General features: G+C 43.8%; 1 protein-coding gene across 1 annotated transcript in view; it reads right to left on the reverse strand.

Annotated features, from left to right (window-relative positions):
* The window catches only part of nid1a (nidogen 1a), a 157,486-nt gene extending 146,676 nt beyond the window's left edge, over positions 1 to 10,810 (reverse strand). The window contains 5 exon segments of the mRNA XM_072251057.1: positions 3,935 to 4,176; positions 8,565 to 8,864; positions 10,314 to 10,655; positions 10,657 to 10,743; positions 10,745 to 10,810. Of these exon segments, the coding sequence (XP_072107158.1) occupies positions 3,935 to 4,176; positions 8,565 to 8,864; positions 10,314 to 10,655; positions 10,657 to 10,743; positions 10,745 to 10,810 (1,037 nt within the window).
* Positions 10,811 to 16,021: the final 5,211 nt, after the last annotated feature.

The following is a 16,021-nucleotide window of genomic DNA, read 5'->3' on the forward strand; positions in this document are numbered from 1 at the left end:
GTTGCCAAATGCTCTTCATATGTTAACCCTTTCATTCCTGGAATCCCAGCATCATCCTCATTAACCTCCTCAGGACTCTCTCTAATGACAATACATTATTTGGGAGACTGGGGCCCAAAATTGTTGACAATACTCAAGTGTGGCCTGACTAGTGCCTTATGAAGCCTAAGCATCATCTCTTTGCTTTTATATTCTATACCCTTGAAGTAAATGCCAACATTGCATTCTTCTTCTCTACCACAGACTCAACCTGTAAATTAACCTTCTGGGAGTCTTGCACGAGGACGCCTAAGTTCATCTGCACCTCTGATGTTGCAACCTTCTCCCCATTTAGATAATAGTCTGCGCTATTATTCCTTTTACCAAAAAGCATTATCATACATTTCCCAACACTGCATGCTATTGCCACCTTTTTGCCCATTCTTTCAATTTGGTTCCAATTTCCTCTGCAAAGAAACAGTCAGTTTTGGTCAATCTCCCCACTGCTCCTCCCCAAGCCTCTGTGAGGACAAAAAAAGTTCCAAAGAATAACATACAAAATTCTGGAGAATCTGTTATGTTTATGAAAGTTCCAAATTTCAATGATGAGAGAATTCTTAACGTGAACCGAAATGGCATGACTATAATGTTAAGTCAATGCCCTTCATTCTGGGCTTTCACATCCGACAAAGCAGTTTCTCTGTTCATCCCTAATTTCACCCTTTCCAACACCCTCATCTCAACTCACCAACAGCACCTCTGCTGCATCTGTCCACAATTCACCCCAGGAAGAGAATACAAGCCCAGCTTGTGCCTCATTACCCACATACTTAAACAGAAAGAAAAATTCCAAAGTCTTTACAGATCATACTAGAGAGCAAATAATATTTAAATAAACAAGAAAGTCTGAAGATGCTGGAAGTCCAAAGCAACACACACAAAATGCCGAAGGAACTCATCAGGTCAGGCCTGAAATGTGGTCTATCCATCTATTTCAAAGGAAAATGTGTCAGGCAAATGCAAAGGTCTTAAGGTGGATAAGTCACCTGGACCAGATGGTCTACACTCCAGAGTCCTGAGAGAAGTTGATGAAGAAATAATAGATACATTGGTCATGATCTTTCAAGAATCACAATTCTGGGATGGTCCTAGAGGAGTATAAGGTTGCAAATGTCACTTCGCTCTTTAAGAAGGGAGGAAGGAAATTATAAGCCAGTTAACCTAACCTCAGTGGTTGGGAAAGTATTGAAGTCTATTATTAAGGATAAGGCTTCGGAGTACTTGGAGACTAACAATAAGTCAAAGTCAGCATGGTTTCTGTAAAGGAAAATCATGCCTGACAAATCTGCTAGAGTTCTTTGAGGAAGTAACAAGAAGGGTGGACAAAGGAGAGGTAGTGGATGTCATTTACTTGGATTTTCAGAAGGCATTTGATAAGGTGCCACATGTGAGGCTGCTTAACAAAATATGTTACAGGAAATGTACTGGCATGGATAGAGAAATGGCTGACAGGCAGGAGGCAGCTATTGGGAATAAAAGGGACCTTTTCTGGTTGGCTGCCAGTGACTAGTGGTGTTCCTCAGGGGTCGGTATTGGGACAGCTATTTTTCACATTGTTTGCCAATGATTTAGATAGTGGAATTGATGGCTTTGTGGAAGAGTTTGCGGAAGATACAAAGATAGGTGGAGGGGTAGGGAGTGCTGAGGAAGCAATGCAATTGCAGGACTTAGACAAATTGGAGGAATGGGCAAAAAAGTGGCAGATGGAATACAGTGTTGGAAAATGTACTTTAATGAATTTTGGTAAAAGGAACAATAGTGCAGACTATTATCTTAATGGGGAGCACGTTCATAGGAACTTAGGAGTCCTTGTGCAAGACTCCTAGAAGGTTAATTTACAGGTTGAGTCTGTGGTAAAGGCGGCTAATCCAATGTTGGCATTTACTTCAAGCAGAATAGAATTTAAAAGCAAGGAGATAATGCTGAGCCTTTATAAGACACCAGTCAGGCCACACTTGGAGTATTGTCAATAGTTTTGGGCCCCATATCTCAGAAAAAAAAAAGTGTTCTCATTGGAGGGAGTTCAGAGGAGGTTCACAAGGGTGATCCTGGGAGTGAAGGGGTTAACATATGAGGAGTGTTTGGCAGCTTTGGGCCTGTACTCGCTGGAGTTTAGAAGAATACAGGAGGACCTCAATGAAAAGGCGAGATAAGGTGGATGTGGAGAGGATGTTTCCTCTGTTGGGGGTATCCAGAACTAGAGGGCACAGCCTCAAAATTGAGGGGTGACCTTGTAGAACAGAGGTAAGGAGGATTTTCTTTAGCCAGAGAGCAGTGAATCTGTGGAATGCTCTGCCACAGACTGTGATGGACGCCTAGTCCATGAGTATACTTAAGGCGGAAGTTAATAGTTTCCTGATCAGTCAGGACATCAAAGTATATGGCAAGGAGGCAGGTATATGGGGTTAAGTGGAATTCGGGATCGGCCATGATGGAATGGCAAAGCGGACTCGATGGGCTGAATCGCCTAATTCTGCTCCTATATCTTATGGTCTTATTTCCATAGATGCTGCCTGACCTGCAGAGTTCCTCCAGCATTTTGTGCGTGAGATAGTTAAATAACATTCAGTGATTTTCTCAGTTAAAGGAATACTACTTTATTACATAACTATCATTTATAATTAAAGAAAATGATCACTACATTCCAGGAAGATTAAATTTCACCACAAGCCATTCAGCTGACTGTGTCTCCACTTCCTCTTGCTCCTGTACAAAGTTGTGCAGGAGGCACAACAGACTGCAGATGCTAGAGTCCACAGCAACTCACGGGATACTGGAGGAACTCAGCAGGTCAGGCAGCATCTTGGCAGCAGAATAAGCACTGACATTTTGGGATGAGACCCTGCATAAGAACCAAATGAAAGCCCTGATCAAAGGTCTCAGCTACTCATTCCCTTCTGTAGATGCTGCCCGACCTGCTGAGTTCCAACAGTCTGGTCTCGGTGAAAGGTCTTGACCCAATATGGTTGACTGTTTATTCCCCTCTGTAGATGCTGCCCGACCTGCTGAGCTCCACTAGCATTTTGTGTGCGTTGCTCTGGATTTCCAGAATCTCTTGTGTTGATAGTTACTGGAGGAACTCAGCAGGTCAGGCAGCATCTATGAATGGAAGTGGACAGTCAATACTTCAGGTCAAGAGTTTTCATCGGGATCTATTTCTACACAGCACTGTTACTTTCCCGTTCCGGATATTTGTTCAGAAAGACCAACAGATATGCTTCAGATCAGGAAAATGTAGATAGCTTGAAGAAAACATGATCAAAGTACGTATACACTCAGTGGCTACTTTATTAGGTACAGTGGTCTTCTGCTGCTATAGCCCATCCCCCTCAAGGTTTGGCTTTTTGAGCATTCAGAGATGCCCCTTGGTGCTCCATTGCTTGAACACATGGTTATTTGAGTTACTGTCACCTTCCTGTAGGCTTGAACCAGTCTGGCCATTCTCCTCTGACCTCTTTCATTAACAAGGCAGTGAGCACAGACTGCTGCCCACTTATGTTCTTTGTTTTTCGCACCTTTCCCGAGGGACTGCTGTGAATGAAAATCTCAGGGGATCAGCACTTTCTGCGATACTCAAACCACCCCATCTAGCACCAACAAACTTCCCACAGGCAAAGTCAGTGAGATCAAATTTCTTCCCCATTCTGATGTTTGGTCTGAACAACAACCACGCCTTCATGCTTTTATGCATTGAGTTGCCGCCAGGTGATTGGCTGATTAGATATTTGCATTAACGAGCTGGCGTACAGGTGTATCTAATAAAGTGGCCACTGTGTGTATGTCGCCATGTCATACCCTGAGATTCATTTTCATGTGGGCATCCACAACAAACAAAGAACAACAGAATCAATGAGGAACTACACACAAACAACCAAAGTGGAAAAGATAGGCTTACTGGTATAGGTTTTTAACGGACTGTTCACTGCCAGATGTAACTGCATACGATGGTCCTTCAAGAGTAAATAGAATGAAGCTTCTTTCCCCACTGCTGAAGCCTACACGAGCTGGCAGGTCCAGGTCAATGTTATTTGCTGCTTTGGGTCGTGTTGAATAAAACTGCAAACCACCTTCAGGGTACAGAAGGACGGCGTAAGAACTGGATTCATCAGAAGCCAAAACCACTTGGAAGGTGTTTCTCTGATAACACAAAAACCCAGCAACAAATTAGTGCAAAAATAGGAACCCACAACAAAAGCAATGGTGACTCAGTGGAACCATTCTCACCTAAATTTAATGTTATCGTAGACCATAAGGCATAGGAGCAGAATTTAGGCCATTCAGCCCATCAAGACTGTTCCACCATTCCATCATGGCTGATTTATTATCCCTCTCAAACCCACTCTCCTACCTTCTCCCCGTAACTGCTGTCCCCCTTACTAATGAAGAACCAACCTTCTTCTGCTTTAAGTATACTGTACTTGAACTCTACAGCCATCTGTGGCAATGAATCCCACAAATTCACCACCTTCTGCCTAAAGAAATTCCTTTCTGTTCTAAAGGGATGTCCTTCTATTCTGAGACTATGCCCCACATTAACCAACATCTAAAAAGATTACCTGATCATTTAGAACATTACTACGTGCATGAGGTTGCTGTCTGAAACTATTTAAACTGTTTCACTGACTGCTTACTGGAAAATCCTGAAATTGCAGAAGATCTTTTTAACCTATTGTTGTGTACGATGATTTGGAACATGAATATATTCACACACATACAAATTCATTAGGTTATTTTATATTAAAGTATAAATGAATTGCAAGCAAGTTAGACTCCCGTCAATAAATCTGCAGCCCTGGACTTTAGTGTAGCATTCCTTTCAGAAATTAGTTTTAACTCCGAGCAGAAATCTGAAAAAGCAAATGTTTGAAGTGACACAAGGGTTGTGAGTTTAAAGTTCACAGCTGCCCAGGGACTTTGAGGCTCCAGATTCTTTCCCCAGGGTGTAATTTAAGGAAGGGAAGATCTGGGACTGTGTGACGGAAGTGAAAGGTGGAAGAGAACGAGTAGAACATTTTGTGCAAATGTCGAACAACTTGTACATATAATGTCCTGGAAAGCATTATTCTTAAATCCCTTTTAATGAAAACATGCTGGACTGTTGCCATGGAGAGGCCAAAAGGAGGAAAATGTATTCCTTGAAAGGACATTTTTAAACCAGGCAATATAATTTACACAGAACTAATAACACAGTAAATCATTCCAAGGCCCCCCACAGGAGCACTGCCAAATAACACTGGGACAAGATGACAAAAGGCGAGCCTTAAGAGGACAAATCGCTAGAGAGACAGCAAGAGCCAAATTATTTAAAAATGTAAACACGTGGAAATCTGCAGCTGCTGGAATCTCAAGCAAAACACATAAAAGTTGCTGGTGAACGCAGCAGGCCAGGCAGCAACTTTTATGTGTTTTGCTTATTTTAAAATGTATTCATTTTCTGGATTCTGAAGGTCCACAAGATAAAGGAAAAGAATGAGGCCATTCAGCCCATCAAGTCTGTTCCACAATCCCTTCTTGCCAACTTTCCACTCTCAGTCCACAAAAGACTCATATCAGAATCAGGTATATCATCCACGTTATGAAATTTGTTTTTTTTTTACAACAGCAGCACAGTGCAATACATAAAATCACTACGTTAAGACGCAAAGGTCTTAGGCACATATATATAGCTAGTGTGCCTAAGACTTTTGTACAGTACTGTATGATGACTAGAGATACATTGTACACTTGAGCATTCTATATTGGAGTTTATAGCTGAGCAGAGGGGAGGGTAGTGTACTTAACCTTTCAGTAATATTTAGTAATATTGTAAATACAGCATATTAAGCATTGTTTCTTTATATAATTCATTATGGGTTATATGTAAAAGCACGTAAATGGCATACGTTATCATGCCACCACCTCATATGTGTGCACCTTGCTTAAAAAAGTAAAAATGAACATACACAAGTTATCTCTCTGCATTAAGAAACATAACAAGACTCCTCTCCACCACCTCCACTCCCCCGCCAATTCTTCTAAACTCTAGTGAGTACAGGCCCACAGCCATCAAATGCTGCTCATACATTAACCTTTTCATTTCTGGGATCATTCTTGTGAACCCCCTTCAGACCCTCTTCAATGCCAGCACATCCTTTCTTGACAAAACTGCTGTCAATACTCCAAGTCACTGGTAAACCCAATACTAGTTGTCCATCGCTGATCATCTTTGAGGAGATGGTGAGCTACTGTCTTGAATATTTGAACATTTTAGGAAAACAGAGAGTGGATTCTGGTTAATTGGGGCACATCAGCACTAATACATCTTGGACCAATTTAGTGGCTATCCCAATTTGCTGAAATTTCATAGATTTTTTTTAAAACTACCATTTAACATTGTAACAAATTCTGTATTTACAGAATAAATTACAACACTACCAAAACTACAATGTAAATCACAAACAATTGTGTGTGTTGCTATAAATCTGTTAGTTCACAATAGTTATTGATGGAGGGAATTCAGTCAGTGTATGCCGTGTTTGTTTGATTGCCTGTAAATGTGAAAAAAATATGTGCAGATAGTGGACTGCCTTCAAACAGAGCTTTCAACGACTGCATCCAAATCTCTACATTAATTGTAACATTCAAGATGGTTGTCTACACCTTCAAAGTCTCTGTAGTTCCTAACTTGTTGAAGTAGTGAAATAATTTCATTTTCACTCCCGGCCATTTCTGGCAATTCCAAGCCTGAATGCTTGAAATCGCAGTGAGCAAAAACAATTCTGAATTGCCTTCAGCATCTCTAGGAAGAGGTACAGTTGATGTTAGTCCTGACGAAGGGTCTCGGGCCGAAATGTCGACTGTACCGCTTCCTAGAGATGCTGCCTGGCCTGCTGCGTTCATCAGCAACTTTGATGTGTGTTGCTTGAAATTCCAGCATCTGCAGATTTCCTCCTGCTTCTGAATTGCCTTACTGTTTATCACTCACAATCAGTGACAAAATTCCCTGCTGTTTGAACTCAAACATGCAAGTGGCATTGTTTTAAAAACTGTCTGTTCTAAGCATCGTCCCATGACATGTACCCAGCTGACACTGGTTGGAAAACCTTCGGCAACAGTCTCCTACATTTCCATTGACACAGACACAATATTTTTATATAAATGCACACACACACACACGCATATTATATATGTTATTTACAGTTTTTTGGTCTTATGTATTTCAATGTACTGCTGTTGTGGTAGCATCGCGGGTAGTAGAACACTCTTACAGTTTGGCGCTTTCTGGAGTTTGGCTTACAATTCCGGCACTGCTCTGTATGCCTTCCCCATGGAATGTGTGGGTTTTCTCCAGGTCCTCTGTTTTCCTCCTGTTATGTTTTGTAACCCCAGAAACTAATTGAAAGAAGAACATGGGAGCCGGGAGATACCGTCTTTCGTGCAGCACTCCCATATGACGTGGTGGCGTAATGACGTATACCATTCGCATGCTTCTTGCACATAACCCATCGTGAATTATGTCAACAAGGAATGTTTAAACAAATATATTTACAACGTCACTGAAATATTAAATACACTGCACCTCCCACAGTCCAAAGGCGCAACAGGAAGGTTAATTGGTCATTGCGAATTGTCCTGTGATTAGGTTAGGGTTGATCAGATTTGTCGGGGTCACTGGGGTGATGTGGATCGATGAGCGAGAAGGGCCCATTCTGCATTGTATTGCTAAATAAAGAAAAACTAATTTCAGGAAATGCAGCATGCCGGTGATATTAAACCTGATTCTGATTCACTTCCATACAAGGTACAGTGTCGGACGGATTAGCTTTATAGTCACATGTACATTGAACCATACAGTGAAATGCAACAAAAACGTGTGCTGGGGGCAGCAGGCAAGTGTGGCTACACTTCCGGCACCGACACAGCACGCCCACAGCTTACTAACCTTAACCGTACACCTTTGGAGAGTAGGAGGGAGCGGGAGCACCACATGGTCACATGCAAACTCCGGACAGCCAGTGGCAGCAATTGAACCCTCGTTGCTGGTGCGAAAGAGTCCATGCAGGATGGACCAGAATCACAGATGGAGCTCGATAAAACAACAGCCTCAGCATCCATCCCATTAAGGAAGACGCTTTCCCAATCACTGACATTTTAAATTAAAAATACTTCTGAAATGAGCAAACCAAGCAAATATATAACATAAATCTCAAGGTTTTTCTATAAATTTGACTTCAAACTGAAGTATTCTCCCAAATCTAAAAATCCCAGCAATTAATCTCTGAAACGCAAGAGATTCTGCGGATGCCGGAAATCTGAGCAACACACACACAAAAGGAGCGCAAGCTGACAAGTGATTGGTGAAAGAGCTATAGAAGGAGGAATCTGATAGGAGAGGAGAGTGGACCATGGGAGAAGGAGGAATCTGATAGGAGAGGAGAGTGGACCATGCAAGGAAGGGAAGGTGATGGGGTGCACAAAATGCTGGAGGAACTCAACAACTCAGGCAGCATCGATACAAACAAAATACTCCAGGAACTAATAACTACCTTTTCCAGTTGCTGGTCACCCTGCCGAAAATCGTTGTGGGCACTCACATTTACCCAAGTGGCAATGAAAACATTAACAGGTTGGAAGCTGAGGTCGCTGAAGCCTTGATTTATCATCTGTGCAATGCCGTTCAAGATTAGTGGAGAGGAGTCTTGCCTGTAATAGACCTTCCCCACTTCATCAGAAGTGTCCAAGTCAGCTAGAAATGGCGCAATGGACCCGAACCTCGGTGGGAATGTGTCGACAAAGTCCACTTCTTTAGGGGGCTTGCTAATTGCTATGATTCCATTTGTGTTCACCTTGATAAAATATCAAAAAGAAAAGATGATTACAATTTAATTGCAATGAATCACCTCAAAGCGAATCCTCTAAGCACCGGTACTGGTAAGGATTCTGACTGTGTGTTAATAAAGACCATTGAACCCACCCAGACTGCACCACTATTTTATGAGATCAGGACTGACCTCAACTTCAATTACCCTTGCATTTACTTCCACGCCCTTACTGAGCAAAAATCCATCAATCACAACTCTTGAAAGCTTCAGTTGACCCCCTGGAGTCCACAACTCTGCCATGGACAGTCCCAAACCGGCTGAGAAAGGGAGATAGCAACCTCATCCCATAAAAAACCCAGAGCGACAGAAAGGCCAACAGGAGCACCAAAGATCTCATCCCTGGGAGAGGAAGGATCTCGAAAGATGGGCTACACCAAGGGACTGCCCCCCCCAACAATTTCTCCGGTGAGCTGCAGTCTGTGGCCAGTGCCCCTTCCTCCATCCCGTGCATGAAATGCTTCCCCGTTTCACTACAGCTAACTTGAATTTTAAGATGACTTTTTTTTCCATCGGAAGAAACAACGCGCCGATTATGTTTAAGAGTTAGAAACATCTTAATTATTCAATCCTCCATCTTCTGAATTGGAACAAACTAATTAACAGATGTGCACAAACTTGATTTTTTTTTAAAAAAAGCGAGAACAACAGCATTGGTCAAGCATAAAGGAGCAGCATAGGGGAACGGGTAGGTTTGCAATTCAGTCCCAAAAAATGTGTAAACTTGATCCTGGTATAGAAGGAAACTCGGATTAGAAAGATACAATTAGACATCACCAAGATTGGTGGAATACCGACAAAAGTGTCCTACAATGCGGATTGAAATATCCTGTAACGTGCCGCCGCGGACGGGGAGAGGACCACAGAGATGTTTGAAGTTTCTTAAGGCGCAGGAACTTGCAGAGAACGGAGGAGGGATGCGGGCGCTGTGTAGGCAGAAGGAATTAGTTTACTTACTAATTCAATTAGTTTGGCGCAGTATAATGGGCCGAAGAGCCTGTCCCCTGCTGTATTGTTCGATGGAAATGGACGTGATTGCGGGTGACTGAAACAGCGATTAATATCGTTGGAGAAAAATCACAAGGAGTGAAAGTATGATCACGTTTTGTACGAATATGGTATGATGAAGTTGTTACTCGTACCGGAACACTATGCAGCAAACTTGCTGTGATAATTTTATTATCACAACGTGTACTTGGGCTAGCCTTCGAAAAACTTACTAAAACAAACGTAACGTTTGAGAACGAAGCAAAATAACGAAATCGATGGCCGATTTGTGGGTGCTACCAGTGACCTCAGCCAGGGGCATCAACGGAGCGGAGATGAAATCCCTATCCAAGTTGTCCCCATCCACACCCAACGGCACTCCGAGATCTGCAACAGTTAATCCCGCTGACCGAAATGGTAGATACTCACGTACAAGTTCTTCACAGTACTATCGAATAAATGCAGAGCCTGCGCCAACCTCATCGCCTCCGAGGAGACATCGTCCCCGGGCTCCAGCAGTTGGTCCCCAGCCCACTCGCCATGAGGGAGCAGATGCCTGAGGGAGAGCCCACTGAGTCCAGCCGCTTGTAGCAGGAGCAGCGCCAACAGCCGCAGAGATCCCGAACCCATCTGCACCATATCCGCAACGCAGACCCGCATAGTGTGCGCCTCACAAACTACCCCACTCCGCCTTGACCCCAGTCCCAAAGCCCACTCTCCGCCCCGGCCCCGGCTCCGGCTCCGGCTCCGCCCCGTTGCCTGAACCCGCTCATTCCCCGCCCCAGCAATGGACCCACCCCAGCCGGACACGCGCACTCCGACGTTCCCCACCCTCTCCAGTGGCCGCGGCCAATTCCAGTTACGATCCCACTCCCCCCAACCCGCTCTAGCACACAGACTCCGCGCGGCGCGGCGTTCAATCTCATTTTAGCGGCCAATCAACCACTTCTTTCAATGACAATCAAGAAAACTCAAATTCTGAAAATCTCCAATCATAACTCCTCTCTCCTTTCCTTTGATATCAGCCTTCCATCTTCCTTGATTGCTTCTTCCGTTTATTTCTTCCACTTCGGGAGAACATACAAACTCCTTTTAGACAGCAATGGAATTGCACCCAGATCCCTGGCGCCGGCGCTGTAATAGCCTTATGCTAACCACGACACCATTTCTCCTCACAAACAAGAGAAAATCTGCATTTGCTGGAAATCCAAACAACACACACGGCCCTCCGACCGAAATGTCGAATATACTCTTTTCAATAGACAACAGGTGCAGGAGTAGGCCATTCGGCCCTTTGAGCCAGCACCACCATTCACAGTGATCATGGCTGATCATCCACAATCAGTATCCAGTTCCTGTCTTATCCCCATAACCTTTGATTCCACTATCTTTAAGAGCTCCATCCATCTCTTTTTTGAAAGCATCCAGAGACTTGGCCTCCATAGCCGTCTGGGGCAGAGCATTCCATATATCCACCACTCGCTGGGTGAAAAAGTTTTTCCTCAACTCCGTTCTAAATGGCCTACCCCTTATTCTTAAACTGTGGCCTCTGGTTCTGGACTCACCCATCAGCGGGAACATGCTTCCTGCCTGCAGCGTGTCCAATCCTTTAATAATCTTGTATGTTTCAATCAGATCCCCTCTCAGCCTTCTAAATTCCGGAGTATACAAGCCCAGTCGCTCCAATCTTTCAACATATGAGAGTTCCGCCATCCCGGGAATTAACCTTGTGAACCTACGCTGCACTCCCTCAATAGCAAGAATGTCCTTCCTCAAATTTGGAGACCAAAACTGCGCACAGTACTCCAAGTGTGGTCTCACCAGGGCCCTGTATAGCTGCAGAAGGACCTCTTTGTTCTTATACTCAATTCCCCTTGTTATGAAGGCCAGCATGCCATTAGCTTTCTTCATTGCCTGCTGTACTCGCATGCTTGCTTTCAGTGACTGATGTACAAGAACACTTAGATCTCATTGTACTTCCCCTTTTCCTAATTTGACTCCATTTAGATAATAATCTGCCTTCTTGTTCTTACCACCAAAGTGGATAACCTCACATTTATCCACATTAAACTGCATCTGCCATGCATCTGCCCACTCACCCAGCCTGTCCAAGTCACCCTGCATTCTCATAACATCCTCCTCACATTTCACACTGCCACCCAGCTTTGTGTTATCAGCAAATTTGCTAATGTTACTTTTAATTCCCTCATCTAAATCATTAACATATTTTGTAAACAGCTGCAGTCCCAGCACTGAACCCTGCGGTACCCCACTGGTCATCGCCTGCCATTCCGAAAGGGACCCATTAATCGCTACTCTTTGTTTTCTGTCAGCCAGCCAATTTTCAATCCATGTCAGTACTCTGCCCCCAATACCATGTGCCCCAATTTTGCCCACTAATCTCCTATGTGGGACTTTATCGAAGGCTTTCTGAAAGTCCAGGTACACTACATCCACTGGCTCTCCCTTGTTCATTTTCATAGTTACATCCTCAAAAAATTCCAGAAGATTAGTCAAGCACAATTTCCCCTTCATAACTCCATGCTGACTCGGACCGATCCTGTTACTGCTATCCAGATGTGTCGTAATTTCATCTTTTATAATTGACTCCAGCATCTTTCCCACCACCAACGTCAGGCTAACCGGTCTATAATTCCCTGTTTTCTCTCTTCCTCCCCTCTTGAAGAGAGGGACAACATTAGCCACCCTCCAATCCACAGGAACTGATCCTGAATCTATAGAACATTGGAAAATGATTACCAATGTGTCCACGATTTCTAAAGCCACCTCCTTAAGTACCCTGGGATGTAGACCATCAGGTCCCGGGGACTTATCAGCCTTCAGACCCAACAGTCTATCCAACACCATTTCCTGCCTAATATAAATTTCCTTCAGTTCATCCATTACCCTAGATCCTTTGATGCTGCCTGGCCTGCTGAGTTCCTCCAGCAATTTGAGTGTGTCATTTGGATTTCTCGCATCTGCAGATTTTCTCTTGTTTGTGAGAAGAATTCAACATCGGCTCACTTACCAGAGAATCTGGAGGATTTTGCACAAACGGTGTTGATGGTATCTTTCCTGTGCCGGGTCTCACAAGTATATCTGACAGTGATCATCTCTGCTCGGTAGGCCACGTGATTTATGCCATGTCCGAAATACCACCTTTCACAAATGAACCACAGACTGTGTCGTTGTATTGGAGGTGAAGGTGACTTTAAACTTTGATGTGCATAGGAACTTATTTTCTGGAATTCTTTACGCCAAAGGGTTGTGGGGACTAGGTGATTGTACTTAAAGAGAAATATGGGGAATTGAAGGCTTTGGTTAACGGGCACAGAAGAAGAAATGAGGCCAGGAACAGAGTGGCCATGAACATACTGAATGGAAGGACAGGCTTGATGGGCCGAAAGGCTTGCTCCTGCTCCTATTTTCTTGAGTTGATATTCTGAAGAGATTATGCAGTCTGCAGCAAACTGTAATCTGTCGACCTCTGTTGGATCTCAGTGGAACTGCAGGTATGACCGCACCACACACTTGCTGACCCCTGCTGGTTATTTTATACCTGCTTTGACAGAGTTCTCTCACAGCGAGTTGGAAATAGGTGAAGTAAGTGACAGGAGATGGCTTTCACGTTCATTAGAGTACCAATAATAATGTTCTGCATTTCCAAGTCTGGCATTGACAAGATTAAAAAAGGAAGGACACTGACAAGAAAATATCTGCAGATGCTGGAAATCCAAGCAAAGCACACAAAATGCTGGAGGAACTCAATAGGCCAGGCAGCATCTATGGAAAAGAGTTAACAGTTGACGTTTCGGACCGAGACCCTTCATCAGGACACTGGAGTCTTCCTCTTTACTACTTCTGACATTTACCGGGAGTGTTGTATGCATAGGGTACATATATACATACATACATTGTTGAGAAACCCTCCCATCTATCCCACAATCTCTTTGACCCACCACCATTAGGAAGGAGGTACGGGAATATCAGCAAAAGGACTGCCAGACTGGGTAACAGCTTCTCCCCTTAGGCTGTGAGACTAATAAATACTCTCCCACCATTAAGATCTCGTGACTAGGACAGCAAGCTGTTCACTGTATACTGTTTAACATCTTCGGTGAACTTGCACCACTCACAACTCCCCTTTACATCAGCGGCACTGCGGTGGAAACTGCAAGCAGCTTCAAACTTCTGGGAGTGCCCAGCTTGCCCAACTTCTCATGGTTCCAGGACACATCCTGCACAATCAGGAAAGCTCACCAATGCTTCTACTTTCTGAGGAGGCTGAACAGAGCTGTACTATACTGTACACATCAATTCTCATGTCCTTCTACAGATGCACGGTACGGAGTGTCCTGACATGCTGCATCACTCCATGGTACAGAAACTGCACTGGGAGGCCCTACTACAGGGAGTCGAAACAGCCCAATGCATCACCAGCACCTGCGGACCGGCCATCAAGGATGTACAGAAAATATACACAAAGGTGCCAGAACAAGGCCAGCAACACCATGAAGAATCTCACCCACTGCTCATGGATAGTTGGTCCCACTCCCATCAGCAAGGAGGCCACGTAGCAGCTACGCCAGGACTACCAGATTCAAAAACAGTTACTTCCGCAAGCCATCAGGCTGATCAACTCCTCCACCCACTAACCCCCCCATCACACCCCCACCACTAATGCTTCATCATCTCTTTTCAAAGTCACCTTATGTACAGACACACCTGTGCCAGGCGTCGCTTCATGGACATACAATCAATCTATGTCTATAAGCTATCATATGTATTTATATTTAATGTGTTTATTTAAAATATTATGTTTCTGATCTTATTGTGTTTTTTTGTGCTATATCAGATACAGAATAACAATTACTTCATTCTCCTTTACGCTTGTGTACTGGAACTGACATTAAGCAATCTTGAATCTTGAATAAACAAATGACAAACAACCAATGTGCAAAAGAAGACAAATTATGTAAATAACAAAATACTGAAAACTGAGTTGTAGAGTCCTCGGAAAGTGAGTCTGCAGGTTGTGGAATCAGTTCGGAGCTGTGCACCAATTTAGGAGCCTGATGGTTTTTCCCCTCAGGTTGGGTGACACCAGGACTGGAGGTCATAGGTTTAGGGTGAAAGGTGAAACATTTAAGGGGAATCTGAGAGGAAACCTCTTCACTCAGAGGGTGTGCAGGTGTGGAACGAGCTGCCAGAGGAATTGGTAGACACAGATTCATTACAGAATCAGAATGTGGTTTATTATCACCAGTATGTGTTGTAAAGTTTGTTAACTTAGCAGCAGCAGTTTCATGCAACTGTATATTAAATAGTTATATTAAATAGTGCAAAATAGAAATAATGTATAAAAGATGAGGTAGTGTTCATGGGTTCAACGTCCGTTTAGGAATTGGATGGCAGAGAGGAAGAAGCTGTTCCTGAATCGCTGAGCGTGTGGCTTCAGGCTTCTGTACCTCTTACCTGATGGTAACAGTGAGAAAAGGGCTTGCCCTGGGTGCTGGGGATCCTTAATAATGGACGCTGCCTTTCTGAGGCACCGCTCCTTGAAGATGTCTTGGATACCATGGAGCTGACTAATTTTACAACTCTCTGTAGCTTCTTTCAGTCCCATGCTGTAGCGCCCCCCCCCACCCCCATACCAGATGGTGATGCAGCCTGTCAGAATGCTCTCCACAGTACATCTACAGAAGCTTTTGATTTAGGAGACAAACCAAATCTCTTCAAACTCCTAATGAAATATAGCTGCTGTCTTGCCTTCTTAATAGTTGCATCAATATGTTGGGACTGGATTAGATCTTCAGAGATCTTGACACCCAGGAACTTGAAAATGATCACTCTCTCCACTTCTGAACCCTCTATGAGGATTGGTTCATGTTCCCTTGTTTTACTGTTCCCGAAGTCTACAATCAGCTCTTTGATCTAACTCACGTTGAGTGCAAGGTTGTTGCTTCATCACCACTCAACTAGCTGGTATACCTTGCTCCTGTACGGCCTCTCATCATGTTCAATGTAACATTTTAAAGAAGCTTGGAAAGGTACATGGATGAGAGGAGTTTGGAAGGATATGGTACAGGTGCAGGTAGGTGGGACTAGGCATAAGATTGGGTTGACACATGCCA

The sequence above is a fragment of the Mobula birostris genome, chromosome 2, assembly GCF_030028105.1.
Source record: "Mobula birostris isolate sMobBir1 chromosome 2, sMobBir1.hap1, whole genome shotgun sequence".
Classification (NCBI taxonomy): domain Eukaryota; kingdom Metazoa; phylum Chordata; class Chondrichthyes; order Myliobatiformes; family Myliobatidae; genus Mobula; species Mobula birostris.